Consider the following 18,108-nt stretch of genomic DNA (forward strand, 5'->3'; position numbering starts at 1 on the left):
TTAACCAAAAAAAATATCTTGAAGAAAGACGTACCTGTCCTCATAACCTAAAGTAATTGTTAAACGTGTAGCCGGGTCTAAGGTTGAATGCGTCATAATAACACATTTTAAACCAAATCTGGTTATCAACTTATCAATTTGTTTTGCCAAAAAAAAAAAAGCTTATCAAACTGTAGATATGGTTTTCTCTTTAATTAATTAACCCGAACAATCACTAGATTTCAGATAACTTTTAAAATTAATAAAAAAAATCAAATTTAGCAAGAGAAATAAAAATCGAACCGTCCCTATTGACTCATGTGTAGAGAGTTAATTGGGCAGTGAAGGAAGCAAGGGAAGATAGATAAACCTCAGCTCTTCCTCCATCGCTCTCTCTCTCGTCGCGTTTCACGTCTTGGGGCTGTTCTCCGGCGGCTGATCCCGTCGCTTCCTGTAGATCTAATCGAAGAAGTGAACAATTTCGTTGTAGATTTGATTCCTCCCAATCGTCCTAGGGTTTGTCCCTCCTTGATCTGTTGTTTACTGTGTTATCGTCCTCGTATGTCTTTGTGTTAGGGTTTGTGTATTGCTCATGAACTGGGGTGAATCTAATTGTTCCAGATGTAATTGTTTTTTCAATTTTGTAGGGTTAGGTTTTAAGATACTGAGGATTGATCTTTGTTTAACTCAGTAATTGCATGGTTAATCCAATGTTTTTTGTTTTGTTTTAAGTTGACATGCTAAAGTTCACTATTTTTGGATTTAGGAATGTAGAGTTTCTTTATTGGTATGGGTGGTTTCTCAATTTGGAAACTTTAGCTAATGTGTTTGATGTAACCCAGGTGCATTCATTTAAACTACTTTGACAAAAGGAAAATGTCCAATTACGAAGGGGATGCTCCGGCTGAGTACATGGAAGACGTAGATGATGAGATGGAAGATGTGGGAGATGATATGGATGAGGAGTTCCGTGCCGATGATGATGATGACGATCTCGCTGCTTCTGATTCTGACGTCGAGGAATTTGACTACTCCGTATGTTTGTTGGTTAATCTAATTTGTTGTCTCTATGCTCCCTTTTTAACTCTTCTTTCCCTAACTTATGCTTTCGTGTTTCAGAATAATAAAATAGCTGATACCTCGGCAGAGCAAGCTCGGAAAGGGAAAGATATCCAGGGGATTCCTTGGGATAGGCTTAGTATTTCTAGAGAGAAATACAGACAAACTAGGTTAGAGCAGTATAAGAACTATGAAAACGTCCCCAACTCCGGTGAATCATCAGAAAAAGTATAGACTTGTTATCCTCTGATCCTCCGTTGCTTGTGAAGAGTTAAGGTTTGCACAGATACTTAATGTGTCATTGTATTTTCTTTTTCAGGTTTGCAAGGTCACACAGAAAGGGGGAAAATTCTATGAATTTTGGCGGAATTCAAGATCTATCAAATCTACTATACTTCATTTCCAGGTTCTTTTTCTTTTATATTGAGAGTTCTTTAGCCTATTTGGACTAGTTGATTGTTTTTGACATGGTACTTGAGGACATAACATTTATCTAATACTAACAAAATCTCCATTTGATCAAGAATCTTTTTGGGTTTCACAGTTGAGGAATTTGGTGTGGGCAACTTCCAAGCACGACGTGTATCTTATGTCAAACTTCCTGCTGACACATTATTCTTCTCTAACTTCCGGAAAGAAGGAAGTTCTCAACGTCCGCGGTCATGTTGCACCATCTGAGGTTAGTTCTTTTCCCGAATGTAAAGTTCAAACATACTTGTGTAAACTATAGTAGAATAATTTGATTCTGAGTTGCTTTTTTGTTTCTTGTTTGGTGCACTCAGAAACATCCTGGGAGTTTGCTGGAAGGTTTTACGCAGACTCAAGTGAGTACACTTGCAGTGAAAGACGACTTTCTAGTTGCTGGTGGATTTCAAGGGGAACTTATTTGCAAAGTAAGACTATATTTTCGATTTAAGGATTAGTCTTACTTAGTACGGGTATTCTCGTTGACGAGCCACATTTGTTTCCACTTGCCACATTGGTTCAGCATCTTGATAGACCTGGCGTCAGCTTTTGCTCTCGTACCACTTATGATGATAATGCTATTACCAATGCTATTGAGATCTACAACAAATCCAGGTATTTGCTCGTCTTTTGCTTGAGGGTCCAGATAAAATTGTTGGAGTCATTGCTTCTAACGGCGTTTTTTGTCTTCTTCATACAGTGGCGCCCTTCATTTTACTGCCTCGAATAATGACTGTGGAGTTAGAGATTTTGACATGGAGAGATACCAGCTTGTCAAGCATTTTCGTTTTCCTTGGCCAGTGAATGTAAAGTCCTTGCTTCTTTCATGGTTTTACTTGTGTTTTAGCGTAAATCTGATCTTATCAAATCCAAGTAATATTAGTACAGGTGAACTGAATCATCTAACAAAATGTGTTCTTTTGTTTTCCATTTGTTGGTACAGCACGCATCTTTGAGTCCTAATGGTAAATTACTGGCTATTGTCGGGGACAATCCGGAGGGCCTTATAGTTGACCCCAACACCGGAAAGGTACTTATTTGCGTGACCATGGAATCAAGTGTGTAAATTAGTCTCAGATGCTTGGTCACAGCATGTGATTTGTAATGTCCAAATCTTTGGAATGTCCTCTACAGACGCTGGAAACACTATCAGGACATGTGGACTATTCCTTTGCCTCGGCGTGGCATCCTGACGGATTCACTTTCTCTACTGGAAACCAGGACAAGACCTGCCGTGTATGGGATATCCGTAACCTATCTCAATCCGTCGCTGTCTTGAAGGGTAACCTTGGAGCGATCCGGTCAATTCGCTACACATCCGATGGGAAATACATGGCTACGGCTGAACCAGCCGACTTTGTCCATGTCTATGACGTCTCAAAGGGTTATGAAAGAGAACAGGAAATCGACTTCTTCGGGGAGATCTCTGGAATATCGTTCAGCCCTGACACAGAGGCGCTCTTCATTGGAGTATGGGACCGCACTTACGGTAGCTTACTTGAGTATCATCGGCGCAGGAACTATTCCTATCTCGATTCGTTTCTTTAAGCGAGAAGATATACACAACCCGTTCAACAAATAAAAAAGAGCTCGTACAGCAACCGGTGAACACAATAGAAGCACCATAAACGTGTTGTGCAAGTGCTAGTAGTTAGTGTCTTTTGTGTACTTTACCGGCTCATGTGTTGTATACTTATGTCTGGTCTTCTAAAGCTTCAAACTCGTTCAAGATGTGTACAGAAAGAGCTAGCTCTGTGGTGGGACAGACTAGTACTTGGTTATGGTGCTGAAGCTGGACCCTGGTTCTCTGTTTGGTGGCTTGTGTGTCTTTTCTCTTCTTTGTATTTGTGATTGTTGTAGGAATTCGAGTGTTAAAAGATACTTTTGAGTTGGTTCTGAGTTTAGAATGTGGGAGATGCTTTAACTAAACTATGTTATTTCTTGCTCGTTTCAATTCGATCAATTCGATCGTAGCCTTAATAATAACAGTACTAAGTTATTATCTCTAGCTAGTAAATAGCGATAATGGAATGAATGTATATGCTAGTAAATAGCGATAATGGAATGAATGTATATTTTGACATTGTTTCTTGTAGTATATGCTCTGAATTCTTAACTGGAAATCTGGGTAAATAAAAATGTTTGGTAACACAACATGAACGGTGAAGTCTAGGGACTGTTTTCAAGTTGGTATAACTAATCGTGAAGCAGGAGAGCCCTGGAGGAGCAATAGCCGAAGTATGAAGACGAGCAAGATCAACTGTGTCAAGAAATAGAAACTGGACTTGCATGCTTTCCCCAACATGTTTCCACGGTTTGGTTCAGAATCTTCAGCCAGAGAATGTACCTTGTTCGGTTGTTCTTTCAGTACTTGTAGTGATGAACTCAGAGATCTTGTGAGTACCAAGTGATGGATTTCAGCTTCGATCTTTCTCTGGAAAATGACTTCAAGTTCAGATTCAATTTTTGAATATTCAAGTTCTTGGATCCTGGCTTCCTTTGCATCGAGATCAGCTCTAGCATCCTCGAGTTTGTGTTGGAGATGTTTTACCTTCTGCTTCAAGATCAGTGCCTGTGATCCTGAGGATGTTGACTTCTCTTCTCTACAAGTTTCCTTACCGAGCTCCTGGAAATTTTTAAGCTCTGCACATGTTTCACCCCCAGAGTTAGTTTAGATATATCATATAATAAGTGTCCTTTAGGACAATGCAACACTGGAAACTATGGTCTTGTGTGCATACCTTTCCAAAGAGCGTCATGCAGAGCTGCAAGATGCTTGATAGAATCTGCAATTTGATCCTTGTCTGCCCAATAATTGTTGTTTTTCTTACTCTCCTTATCTTCATCTTGTTCTCCGTTCTCGCTTCTGCTATATGTTTGGACTTCCTTCCTCTCATCGTTCTCTCCGTGGTTCTTCGCAGCAGAAACTGCACCACTCGAGAACACAAAATCACTACTTCTCAAGTCAGAATCCATGCTTGAACAAGGCTTTTGGCTTGCATTCTTGATGGTATCCCTCCAGATCTTCCCTTGGCTACCCGAAACAATCTTCTCTCCTCCTACATTCTTTGTAGCTATGGAGTTACCACTAAGCTCTTCTTCACTCTTCTCAAAACCTTGGCCTACATTAAACATAAAACCTGGACCGGTACTAAATCCGTTTGCAGCTAAACCTTGAAGATGATGATGGACCGCCATGTTCACAGACCCAACAGAGCCTTCACTACTCTGCCTAGCTTCAACGGAAGACAAGTCTACATGTTTCAAAGGAGGATTCGCCAAACCAGTCAATCCACGCTTCAGCAATTTACTACCATCATCACCAGCAGGTGTAGTAGTAGTAGTAGTAGTAGCCTCGTCCTTCACAGGACCATCTCTTTTGATCCTTCTCCATTTCTTCAAACCAAAACCTTTCCTCGTCGGAGTTTCGACCTTTAAACTATCAACGCTGTTCGATCGTTGAGGTGATCCATTTGCAGATGATCTGTGATTCACAACCTCATGATGATCAACAGGGACTGAACCACCATTGTTTTCCACAGATTCAGGGACTGAGTGATGCATTCCTAAAGCCATATAAACATATAACGTCAATTCCAGTTCAACGATCATGTACCAATCATTCAGAAACTTGCAACAACAACAACAGCAACAAAAAAACAGAGAGAAGGGAATCGAATGAAATTGGATAAAGCGGAAGAGCGTACCACTCTTTGAATAAAGAAGGCTTCTCTCCCTTTGAGAAGTTACAGAAGAAGCTAAAGAGTTTCGAGCATCAATGGTCATGCGACGACGGAGAAAGCCGCCGACATTATTGGGGAAGAGTTAAAATTATTACAGGAAGACCAAACATGGGGTCCACATGACATAAACCCACTGCGTACAGCTGGCCGACCGATCTGGATTAGACCATGTTGTCGGAATTATATACTGTAGTAAACAAATTTTATATTATGAGACTAATGGGTTGGGCCCTTTAGTACATTAGCTTTTTAGGCCTGTTAAGTAACTTTGCTTTATTGTCAAGTTTTTGTTTTGTTTGGTTCATTTTATTAAGAAATTCATCTTATCATTATTTATACTTTTTGATCCATGTTTATGTTTATTCACTTCACCTGGTACAAATTTTAAGTTTTTATGCCTTTATTTCTATTTCTGAAGATATTAAAACAAATCTGGCATATGAAGTCAACTATCATCCCTCTCGACCCAATCCATGTATAGAATATCTGTCTTCTTATCTTCTGTCTGAGATAGGTATCATGAAGGGTTATGTTTTATACCAAGGCCCATATATTACTAACTTGTTTGGGTTTGGCCCATATATTACTAACTTGTTTGGGTTTAGTTTGTGTAGTTCAGGTTTTGAGCTTAAGGATATAGAAATTGGTCACTAGATGAAGATCACTTCATGTCAGACAAATAAGATCTATCTGCTTATTTCTTCGAAGATTATGAATTAAGTTACATAAGCGTTAGAAAAAGTGAAGAACAAGAAAAAAAAGATCAATGCGTTTTTTATAAGAAGAAAAAATTACTTAAGGGATAATCATATCATATACATGTCAATTTCATGTACATACGATTAACCATATACTATTTTGAAATCAAATTGATAAAAGTAAAAATAATGAGAAAAAAAAAAAACAGGAAAGTAAATCGTGCAAATGCCTCTCATTGATCAAATGAACAGAATAATCCAAACTCTTTTGTTGCATTATTTCGCAAACGTTAACTTAGGCTCCAGCGTAAGGGTTGGCAGGTTTGGGTGTGTTCTTGACGAGACCACACTGGAGGCTTGTCTCAGGCATGTTGTATTCATCTCTAAGTGATTTCTCTGGAGACAAGATACTAGCGTAAAGCTGCTGTCCTAAGTAACGTCTCTCGGTGTTCTCAGATCGAATGTTCCACATTCCACAGTTATCAAATGTGAGCAAGATTGCTGCCCAACATTTTGGGTACACTTGGACTGTGTGTCTGCTCACCGCGTCCAAGAGGTTGTAGTTCTTTCTCTTCTCTGGGGTCCAAGTCCCTGGCTCAACACTTTATAAATACACAATTAGGTTAAAACGATAAGTTACTTGTAACGCAAGTTAGTATTTGTTTGTTTGTTTGTTTCACTTACGCAACGGCAAAGAAAGAGTAACCGTCCAAGTGCCAAGACTGAACAGTCTTCTCGTGATTCTCGAACACCACCTCAACGAAGGTACGGTGAGTGATGTTAAGAACGTTTGGCTCGATCCTGATGTTCTTGATCTCTTCTGGGGTAGGGTTATCGGTGATGATGTTGTACTTAAAGACCTTGTCGGCAATACCAAAGTACTCAGCAAGCTTCAAAGGGGTTTCGGGCTCTGTGTGGGAGACTCCGTTCAATGCGTACCTAAGCTTACCATCGACCTTGGCCTGAGTGTTCACGAGCTTTATGGTGCGTGTGATGTTGATCTTTCCATAATGGTAAGATCCCTGAGGGTTAGGCCTAGCTGCACTAGCGGTCAAGTTCCACCTGAATGATCGGAACTGGTTCAACGACCAAGCCCATCCGACAGGACCAGCAGGAAGCTGCGTAGAGGCCTGTCCTTTGCCTCCTTCGTAGCGGAGAAGACCGGTTGTTGTAACAATCTTCTTCAAGAACCTAGAGGATGCAACCATGTAGTAATCTTTAGGTTCTTGATTAGCCGTGACGATGGTACCGAAGCACTGGCCAACGTGGACGTCAAGAGAGTCGTAATCGTTTTGAAGAACGTGCGATCCTTCCATCTCAACAAGCTTCATCTTATGATTCTGAATCCTAAAGTTGAGAGATGTCTTGATACCCACGTTACAGATCCTAACCCTATAAGTCTTTCCAGGTTTCAAGGTGAAGAGCGGTGCATCGGATCCGTCGCCTTTCCCGGACTTTCCGTTGATGACAATACCGTCTGGACGACCGAGAGTACGACCACCGTCGAGGAATTTCTTTAGCTGGGTGTGGCTCTTGGTGTACCAGTCACCGATGAGGACGGTGTAGTCATCTTCTGGATCAGCATAAGGGACTGGGATGAGGAGACGGCTGTTGACACGGAGGCCACCGTATCCACCGGCGGCACGATGCATACCGGTGGTTGGGTAGTAGAAATAGCTTCCGATCTGATCCTTAGGCTGGAAATGGTAAGTGAAGTTGGTTCCGGGCATGATCGGACACATAGTCCCTTGAGTCCCATCTTGCCAGCAATTCTTCCTGTGCTGGATCCCATTCCTAAAACGCACAAGAATAATATTATTAGGTATTCTTCCAGATGAACACATCTGATTAGTTGAACCTAGGATCCGCTTTGGCCAGAATCTGATGAAATATTCGTCTTAATATCCAAATTTAGTTATTACAATAGCTCGGATTGTTCCCAAATCCTCAAAAAAAATTGTTAAATTTATTTTAAAAACATTAATGCATAATGACTCTCTAAATCTAAAATCTGGTCTGGCCGTGGCTGGACCTCTACACGTGAAATAAATAATATTTTGGTGAGATTGATGGTTATTACCAAGTGAGGAGGAAGGGTTCGTCAAGGTTGTTAAAGACATTGATGATAACATTGTTGTTAGATGTAGAGTTGATGTTGGGACCAGGGAACTGGCCGTTGATTAGAATGACTTGTTGTGGAACGCCTAGAGGAGAGGCGGTTCCATAGGTCACGTTCCATACATGGTGGAAGTAAGGGTCTTCAGCTCGGACCACGACCGTTGCGGCTGCGGCCAGGTAGAGGCACGCGGCCAAGATTTTAACCCCTCGCATATACAACTTTGTATGTATTTTTCGTGGAGGGTATTAGTTGGTTATTGTTGTTTGATTATGCTTTGAGGTTTGAATTTCGAGTTGTGGAAATGTTCGAGGGCATTTTTATAGGGATTGTAAGACAATATCTTCTCCTGCTTTTTCTGGTCTTCTTTGGGGTCTCCTCTCATTTCGCTATCTTTTGTCCATATTTGGCATATTGAAGGTTAACCTCTCCCTATTTTTGGTGTTTAATTTTTCTTAGTTCTTTCTTTCTATGTTTGGCTTTGGTTTCCATGCCTTTGAAACTTTTTCTGTTTTGAATTTTTTTTAAAAAAATTATTAGAAAGACAATCTATTAATCTTTTTTTTGGTGTAAATGTTAATTTTATACCAAATTTTCTTTGTGACAGAAGTTACAAAGTTATAGACATATAGGCTAGAGATATTTTATATTGCATGCAAGTTGATGTGCAGTCTGAATAAAAGTTGACACATGCTAAAAGGATAAACTTATAAAAAAAAAATTTAGTCAGTTTATAGTTTTTTTTCTTTCTGAGAATTTTTTTTTATGAAAATGCAAGGTAAATATTACAAGACTATAAATTTAAAGTTCATACAGTTTTTTTTTTTGGTAAGAGGCAGGAGACAAGAGTCTCCTACTTTTTATTCATAAACAAAACACCAACTACCGGCAAACTTGCCGAATTCTTGACCCTCCATTACAATCCTCCAATAAAATATGAGCAACATGCTCTGGAGCAGACTCAAAACAATGTAAACCCAACGATAAAGAAAACGCATAGTTAGCTAATCCATCTGCTAGATGATTCGCTTCCCTATACACATGAGAAAATTTGACTAACCAGTCTCGTGATATAAAGCCATAGCACAAACGTACTAGGAAGGACAGGGGATGAGAATCATGTATCCCTGTCGTAAGAAAACTCACCACACTCTCCGAATCCACTTCTACCTCCAGTCGTCGGATCCCCCGCTCCCATGCTATACACAGTCCGTAGTAGACACCCCACAATTCCGCTAAAGGAGCCGTACAGATGCCAATATTGACTGCAAAACCCCCTCTCCACACTCCATGCTCATCCCGCAGAGCCCCACCCGCCGTAGCTAGGCCCGGATTTCCTCTAGAAGCTCCATCAGTATTTAGCTTAAACCAACTCTCCGCCGGTCGATGCCAAGCGATTTCCTTCTCCACTCTTAACGCACGAGATTGACACTCCCGGAGCTTCTTGTTCGCATCTATTACCTCCTTAGCTTTATCTCTAACAAACTGCACTCTGTCTCGACACTTCCCTTGATCACCAAATACATAACCGCATCTCCATTTCCAGCACCACCAAACGGTAAGAGCAAAAAGAGTTGGCCACTGATCTCCGTTCCCTGCATTATCTCTTGCAAGATTCCCATATAACCATTCTAGAAGGGGTTGTTCAAAGAAACGATGACGTCCACGCGGGGGGACGAGTCTTTCCCATAAGCCCGCAGCTGCCGGGCAGTCTCGAAGAACATGAAGAATCGTTTCTTCTCCACTTTTACACAGTTGACACACGCCATTGTCACTCAAGTGCCGACGCTTCCGTTCCATGTTAGTCATAATAGCTTGATGTGTAACCAGCCAAAGGAAAACACGGGTTCGTTCTGGAACAACGACCCGCCACACCCGAGCATATAGAGCTTCCATGTTTGGTCTCTGTATTTCGTCTCTTGTTATAAAAGCATATGCTGATTTCACCGAAAACAGGCCATCATTACTCTGTCCCCATGACATTCTATCCCGCGCCCCAGTAAAAACGTCAACTACCACTGAAGCCAACCTCAACTTATTCTGCTCAGATAGATACGGCTCCATTACCTGCAGCAACCAACCGGTACCATTCTGCCATAAATCGCAAATTCTCGCCTCTAAGATCTCCACCGGAATGTCAATCGTACTAGAAGCATAAAGAGGCTCTTTTAATAACCAGCTATCCTTCCAGAACCGGATCTGGCGACCATCCCCTAGAATCCAACTCATACCAGGAACCACGACCTCTCTGATCCCCACCATTAAGCTTCTCCAAGTTGGCGACCAAGTTCCCCGAACTATCATCCATGTCGAGTCAGATAACTCTCCCACACGAAACTTCTTCCTCAATATCTTAACCCATAGAGCGTCTTGCGTATTAAGCAGTCGCCATCCAAGCTTTCCTAATAACGCAATGTTCGTTTCTTTTGCTGACCGTATACCAAGTCCACCTTCCCTCTTTGGTTTACAAATCCTCTCCCAGGCAATCAAGTGCTGCTTACAGTTTGAAAAGTAGTTTGAGAGAAAGAGAAACAAACTATACACTTGAACTTCCAATTTAGGACAATAAAAGCATTAGAGAGGAAATTAATAACAGGATCTAGACAAACAGATCAGTCTCCGCACATATGCACATATTCCCAAGTGCTCGTTAGAGCTATCACATCGAGAAGACGGTAGACGGATCTTTGTAGAATCCTATTGGACATCAACTCGTTGGCTTTCTCTCGTGTTCTTTCTTCTTCACTCTCAGAGCTTGTAACGGGCCGGCAGTTTTGTTAGCAAAAGCATGTCTTCCTTCTCATTTGGGCCCAGTGACATAACATTATTCTTTAGTTTCTAATGAGTTATCCAGTTGCCCAAAAAAAAAGACAAACAGATCAGTAGAGATCTCTAGTTAGATTGACACCATACGATCAGTAGAGAGATCTTTATTTAGTTTTTTTTTAATTTGTTTCTATGTCAAACTATCATCATGGTTTATAAATGTGTAAAAAAACTAAGTGCTTAAAGTTAAAAGCAACAAAAATATAGAAATCAGATAAATACTACCAAAGTGAAGTAATAAAATAATGTTTGAAAATATTTGCATGAGAAAAGAAATGTCAAAATTAACTATACATGATTCGTTTAATAAATACATTAGATAGTATAAAATGAGATATATCAAGAACAAAAATGTGAGTCCTTAATCTTAACTTACAAAGTGTAGTAACTTATGTAGTTTTGTAAGGAAATAACATTTTTTCCGACATTATGACATTTTTCTTTTTCTTAAACATTTTACCAAAAAAAAACATTTTTTCCCGTGTGTATACCGTAGCTAAAGCATGTTAAACAAACAAAATAACTTCATGACACACTTTGTGAGTTAGTTAATTTGGCATCGTTAGAGAATATTTCCATTATTAGAATATGACGCTAGTTGTGTGTTTGTTCAAAACATTGAAACCCATGAGAACCAAAGAAAGAGATCCAAAAATAGAACTTACGCATATAGAAAAGTAAAATAAAATTAGCGATGAAGCGCAAGATTAGGCAACGATTCCGTGCAAAACAATGTACCTTCACCTGCATAAATAGTTAATGACGACATCGCCAAAAAGACTCGTCAAGAGCAAGAGAACATAGTTTTTTCTTGCTTTTGAGAAAAAAATAATTTTTATGTAGGAAAGGGTTAATTTATCAATAAAAATATATAAAAAAAGAAGTAGAAAAGAGATAAATGCAGGGTGGTAAGCTTTGACGGTGTTTGTGTGCCTTGTCTCTACGGTGGCGCTGGTGAACGCCGGCGATCCTTACTTCTACTACACGTGGAACGTGACGTACGGAACCGCCGCGCCTCTCGGAATCCCTCAACAGGTGATTCTCATCAACGGAGAGTTCCCTGGTCCTAACCTAACTCTACATCTAACAACAATGTCGTCATCAATGTCTTTAACAACCTTGACGAGCCTTTCCTCTTGACCTGGTTCGTAACCATCCTCTCGTTTCTTGTTTATTTTGTTCTCTTTATTTCTCTCGATTGTTTCAACCGATGGAGCTTTTACATGAGGATATTGTTTTTAAAAATCAAAATATATTTTATCGATACCAAACATTTTTCTTAATCCACCATTTTACAAAGGTCAAACGCCAAATGCAAATGGAAAGTTCTCAAAACGTTTGATGTTTTCATTTTGCAATTTACAAAAAAAAATCAGATCTTTAAAGTTGGTTTTGGTTATTTTATATGTTTCATGGCTTTGAAGTTTGAAAACTCATAATTAAATTGAAATCGATTTTTTGGATCATTTAATTTAATTAGTTTGAGAAAAGTCTGCTTTATTGTCCATTTAGATCGGCTTTTGTTTTGATAAAAATAACAAAAGTGTTTTAATTTCACATAATGAATCTATATATGTATACAAATAAAATGTAATCTTTAAATTTATCCTATTAATTTCTTAAACTAAAATACTACAAAAAAATATTCTCTAAACACTTTAAAAACCCATTTTGTGTGTTTTAAAACACAAAATAAAACACACACATTTGGTTCAGTCTTGATTAAGATTTTGCCTTGCATTAGGTTTGGTTACATGGCCATAACTATTTAATGACTATAGTTTTTATTGTAACTTTGGATACTGAGTCCTGACTATATATGGGTTCGGTAACATGGCAGGAGTGGTCTCCAGCACAGGAAGAACTCATGGCAAGATGGTGTGACTGGGACCTCATGCCCAATCCCAGCAGGCACCAACTTCACTTACCACTTCCAGCCAAAGGACCAGATCGGTAGTTACTTCTACTACCCATCCACCGCTCTCCACCGTTTCTCCGGTGGTTTCGGTGGCCCTCCGTGTCAACAGCCGTCTCCTCATCCCCGTCCCTTACGCTGACCCCGAAGACGACTACACCGTCCTCATCAACGACTGGTACACCAAGAGCCACACCGCTCTCAAGACCTTCCTCGACAGTGGTCGCACTCTTGGATCCCCTGACGGTGTTCTCATCAACGGTAAGTCCGGTAAAGTCGGAGGACAGAACAAGCCACTCTTCACCATGAAGCCAGGAAAGACTTACAAGTACAGAATCTGTAACGTTGGATTCAAATCAACTCTTAACTTCAGGATCCAAGGACACAAGATGAAGCTTGTTGAGATGGAAGGCTCACACGTTCTTCAAAACGACTACGACTCACTAGACGTCCACGTCGGACAGTGCTTTGCTGTTCTTGTAACCGCTGACCAAGCGGCTAAGAACTACTACATGGTTGCATCCACCAGGTTCCTCAAGAAGGAAGTGAGCACTGTTGGTGTAATGAGCTACGAAGGAAGCAATGTTCAGCCTTCAAGTGAACTCCCCAAGGCTCCAGTTGGCTGGGCTTGGTCTCTTAACCAGTACAGATCCTTCAGGTGGAACTTAACCGCAAGCGCGGCCAGACCTAACCCTCAAGGATCTTACCACTACGGAAAGATCAACATCACCCGTACCATCAAGCTTGCCAACACCAAGAGTGTGGTGAACGGAAAGGTTAGGTTGGGTTTAACGGTGTATCACACGTTGACACCGAAGACTCCCTTGAAGCTTGCTGAGTACTTTGAGATGTCTGAGAAGGTCTTCAAGTACAATGTCATCAAGGACGAGCCAGAAGCCAAGATCACAACACTAACTGTTGAGCCTAATGTCCTCAACATTACTTTCCGTACCTTTGTCGAAATCGTCTTCGAGAACCACGAGAAGAGCATGCAGTCCTTCCATTTGGATGGTCACTCCTTCTTCGCAGTCGCGTAAGCTCCGTTCATAACCTTCCAGTTCAAAATTCAATACACAATATACATTTTCACTACAAGAAAACAGGCATGACCGACCAAATCTGTCGGAAATGTTTTCTGACGAATTTGGTCTGTCAGTTTTATTTGGTTGAAATTTTTAAATCCTCAGAAATTTTCGACGAATTTCCGACCTGTTTTTCTTGTAGTATTCCTTGTAGATCCTAACTCCTTTTAATTCTAACGTTTATTCAACAGTTCTGAGCCAGGAAGATGGACACCAGAGAAGAGAAACAACTACAACTTGCTCGATGCGGTCAGCAGACACACCGTGCAAGTGTATCCCAAGTCGTGGTCAGCCATTCTCTTGACATTCGACAACGCCGGTATGTGGAACATCAGATCAGAGAACTGGGAGAAAAGATACTTGGGACAGCAACTGTACGTCAGCGTTCTATCACCTGAAAAATCACTAAGAGACAGTACAACATCCCACTCAACACCAAACCTTGCGGCATCGTTAAGGGCTTGCCCTTACCTACACCCTACACTATTTAATTAAACTCGCTTCCACAAAGTTTTATGTATTATAATTGAATATGTAAAATTCTAAACTTACCACAAGTGAGTGTATTATGTTACTAATTAACCCTTTCCTAATTTCATTAAACATACTACTATAACTACAGATCCAATTCTTGTTTCACTAATATAATCCTCACTAAAACACAAGACTGTTCACAAAAAAAAACACAAGACTGTTGTTCAATTGCATTATCTCAACAGTAATTATAAGCATAAAAGTGAGTTTTTTCTTTTGCTAAAGCATAAAGATAAGTTGTTAAGGTTGTTATTACAAGAAAAAAAAACACTGTTGTCTGGACTGCACTTACCTCGTAATACGGCTTTGTTCCTTAGCATGAGCTCTTGTGATCTTACCACACACCTCTTGCGCGACACAAGAAACATGTAGCCAAGGAAAACTTGCCGATCATATTTTTCTTTAAATACGAAATAAATTGTTATTTCTTCCTAGCTCTCCAAAAAAATTGAAACTAAGAAGATGACTTAATAAGTATTAAAATATTTTCGAATCGGCAAGTCATCCTTGGCTGCCACACTACTTTGGTCACATACACCTTCAATACACACCTGGAGATGATGTATATAAGAAAACCACATATACCAAGAAATGTATTATGATAGCCATATTTTTATGAAATTTTTATATATCTTTATTAACAATAGAGATGAAAGAGGAAGAGATATATACATATTTGTTTTGGTAGATTATGAATACTAGAAGGCCTCACTCGCTCTCGATTTATATAGAATATGGTGAAGAGAGATTAGAGGGAATTAAATAAATAAAAAGAACCAGATTTGAGATGCGTTTTTTATTTATTTAGCCCCCCAAAAGCCGTAGATATGCAAAACCCTAAAATTATAAATGAAAAAAATAAAAACCAGTTGTAATAAAATATAGGGTAATTGCAGAATTATAGAGATTCGAAAAGAGATAACGTTCCTCCATGTTTCTCCGATCCATCCTCGTTGTATAATTTTCTTAGCTACAAAAGCTTACAGCTTTACCAGATGCCATTGGAGGTATATATATATGGGCCACATATACACATACTATACATAGTCATATCAATACACACACATAGTTTTTTTTTTTTTATAAGTCACACATAGATGTACCATTAGATATCGTTTGCAGTGTATTGTATATATTGGCCAGACACAACACATAGCATATCAATACACACACACTCATAGATACTGCATTCCTTTACATCTTTGAAATTTATAAACCCCTAAGCAAAAAAACCTGAATTTAATAAAATAATCATAAAAACACTTTCAAAAAAGAAGAAAGGAGTACCCTTAGCTATCCCGACAGCTACTCGAAAGGGCACATATAAATAAACATCTACGTATGTACAAGTATTTATTATTCACAAATCACCACAATCAGAACGTGGAATCTAAAAGTTATCGAAATGATAAAAAAGGGTCTGCTAGAGTATATATGTCACTTGCGTGGCCGTACAATTTTACATTTCATCCTTATAAAATATTGATATGTAAGATGTCATTTGTTAACAGCAACGTATAGTTTTTTTTTAAAAAAACAGCAACATATAGATATAGTTGAATTAAAAACAACATAGTTGAATATATAAAGAGAAAAGAAGAATAAATGAAAAGGCTCTGCAATTTACGTAGAAAAAAACAAAAAAACTAGTGATAGATCAAAATTTGCTATTTCAACTTTTTTGAGAAAAATTCTTCATTATTGTTAAATTTTTATCATTTTTACTTTTTTTACTAGAAATCACTTAAGCAATTTTATACAAATCTATTTAATCTGAATTACTCAATGCCACATAACTTAAGAATGAACCATTCTTATTCTATCTTTTGAAACGAATCAACCCATATTGATTACCTCTACAAATCACTCAATTCCTGAAAGTCCAAAAGGCCAAAACCCTTTAATAGTTTAACCTAATTCTAAATCTAAACTTTCTATATATTACCACCAATATTTTTAACTGTGCAATACTTCCTCTGTTCCTAAAAGATGATAATTTTAGAGAAAAAATTTGTTCTAAAAGATAGTTTTTTTAATATTCTAATGCAAATTTGTCAACTAATAATGAATAATTGTGAAGTTCAAAAACATTGATTGCATTTTAAAATCTTAAAATATAGAAAATATAAAATTACAGAAAACTATACATTTATAACTAAGTTTAATGAATTTTATTAAAAAGTGTGAAAATCCTAAAACAACTATCATTTAAAAACAGAGAGATTATATCCTATCTAAAAAGTAGCATCACCAAATTTTCTAATTGGTAATGTGAGAATCCTCTAATTTGTGTATCAGCCAATGAAACTCTACACATCACCACATCTTAGTTCTTTATGTCTATGTAGATCACATATCATCAGATCCATGTATAACACAACATCGATACGTCAAACTCCAATATTCTAAAAGTATGTATGAACCATACTCTAAAGAACCATGTCAATCAACATTCTTTGTGTTAACACATCACTCACCAAAATCCTTAAGCTTACATATGCTATGAAGGGACCATAAGGACCCAAAGACTCGCAAATCTCAAATCATAAGAGTCAAAAGAACAGAGCATTTCTTTTACACAATTTTTTTTTAAGATAACTTCAATTTCTACGTGAAACAAATGATGTTAAAATAATAGATTTCATATTTATCATACCACATTAATAAATATGATAATCCATTTTAAGATGCGTTTCAATTTTAACACAAAAAGAATGTACTTATTATTACTTTATTAGCTATTAAAATCTATGCAATTTTAAAAATCAGGTGCAAAAAAAAAATCTGTGAAATTTTTTTTGGTCAACTATGCGATTTCTTTTTGAATCATTTCTTCTCATTTACTTTCTCTGAAGTTCTCCCCTCTTAAGAATCAACCGCCAAAACACTACATCTGATAGTAAAAAAATGTTTATAAATCTTATCAAAATCTCCAAATCGATCAGTATGAATGAACAACAGAACTCAGTAAGATAATCAAGAGTACACATATATAATAGAAAATTAAGACAGAAAAAAGAAATATAACATGTTTATAAAAGAATGTAGTCCTTCCAGTGTCTCTCTGGGTTGTTCTTACTTGCTCTCCATTATTAATTTAGTGTATAGGAAAAGACTCACAAACAAGATGAATAAAATGATACAAGGGACTTTACATCGCATATAGTAATGTGACATCGACATTGAAGTACCTTTTCACCACCACACGCGCACTATGCAGAGAAAAGACAAGCAAAAAAAGCAAAGCAAAAAAGGTGGGGTGACTCTTTAAGAAGTCAACTGCTCAGAATCTTGAGGAGTCTCGAATCTAGTTGGTGTATCAATACCCGCGCATACAACAAAGTCCACTGATCAAGATGAGAAGAAAAACTATTCCCTGCAAAAAAAAAAAGGAAAGAGTAGTCACAACGAGGAAGAGACATAACAAAAGGCTTTTAATAATGAAATCATATTAGCTTTAACCAAATTTGTCAGATGAGTTGCAGTCAGTTTCATGATGTTCATACATCTTCGTTTAGAATAAGTGACACAGAAACTAGAAGTGTAATAAAGAGTAGCTTCTCACCACTAGTATGCCTTCCAAAAGTGATGACTTGAATTGCAGAGTTCATCACAGGTTGCGGAAACACCAACAAGCTGCTGTTTCCGGTACCACTTTCAGCTAGAAACCTTTGGAGGGTTTTGTAAGACG

General features: G+C 38.4%; 3 protein-coding genes and 1 pseudogene across 3 annotated transcripts; 2 read left to right on the plus strand and 2 right to left on the minus strand.

Annotated features, from left to right (window-relative positions):
• The first annotated feature begins 297 nt into the window (after nucleotides 1-297).
• Nucleotides 298-3,505, plus strand: LOC130504870 (uncharacterized WD repeat-containing protein C2A9.03-like). The gene is made up of 10 exons (XM_056999474.1): nucleotides 298-495; nucleotides 822-1,014; nucleotides 1,099-1,266; nucleotides 1,358-1,444; nucleotides 1,583-1,717; nucleotides 1,821-1,931; nucleotides 2,027-2,118; nucleotides 2,204-2,309; nucleotides 2,447-2,533; nucleotides 2,638-3,505. Exons 2-10 carry the CDS (start codon nucleotides 856-858, stop codon nucleotides 3,049-3,051), a joined length of 1,359 nt encoding a protein of 452 aa, XP_056855454.1. The 5' UTR covers nucleotides 298-495; nucleotides 822-855; the 3' UTR covers nucleotides 3,052-3,505.
• Nucleotides 3,506-3,542: 37 nt separating this feature from the next.
• On the minus strand, nucleotides 3,543-5,393 carry LOC130504869 (WPP domain-interacting protein 3-like). Its single transcript, XM_056999473.1, has 3 exons — nucleotides 5,211-5,393; nucleotides 4,245-5,069; nucleotides 3,543-4,146 (listed from the first exon to the last, which is right to left on the minus strand). Exons 1-3 carry the CDS (start codon nucleotides 5,287-5,289, stop codon nucleotides 3,686-3,688), a joined length of 1,365 nt encoding a protein of 454 aa, XP_056855453.1. The 5' UTR covers nucleotides 5,290-5,393; the 3' UTR covers nucleotides 3,543-3,685.
• Nucleotides 5,394-6,037: 644 nt separating this feature from the next.
• On the minus strand, nucleotides 6,038-8,353 carry LOC108859138 (L-ascorbate oxidase homolog). Its single transcript, XM_018632991.2, has 3 exons — nucleotides 8,025-8,353; nucleotides 6,629-7,738; nucleotides 6,038-6,546 (listed from the first exon to the last, which is right to left on the minus strand). The coding sequence occupies exons 1-3, from the start codon at nucleotides 8,273-8,275 to the stop codon at nucleotides 6,240-6,242; spliced, it is 1,668 nt and encodes a 555-aa protein (XP_018488493.1). The 5' UTR covers nucleotides 8,276-8,353; the 3' UTR covers nucleotides 6,038-6,239.
• A 3,431-nt stretch (nucleotides 8,354-11,784) lies between these two features.
• Nucleotides 11,785-14,374, plus strand: LOC130504868 (L-ascorbate oxidase homolog; annotated as a pseudogene).
• Nucleotides 14,375-18,108: the final 3,734 nt, after the last annotated feature.

Source organism: Raphanus sativus, unplaced genomic scaffold (assembly GCF_000801105.2).
Source record: "Raphanus sativus cultivar WK10039 unplaced genomic scaffold, ASM80110v3 Scaffold1848, whole genome shotgun sequence".
In the NCBI taxonomy this organism is placed as follows: domain Eukaryota; kingdom Viridiplantae; phylum Streptophyta; class Magnoliopsida; order Brassicales; family Brassicaceae; genus Raphanus; species Raphanus sativus.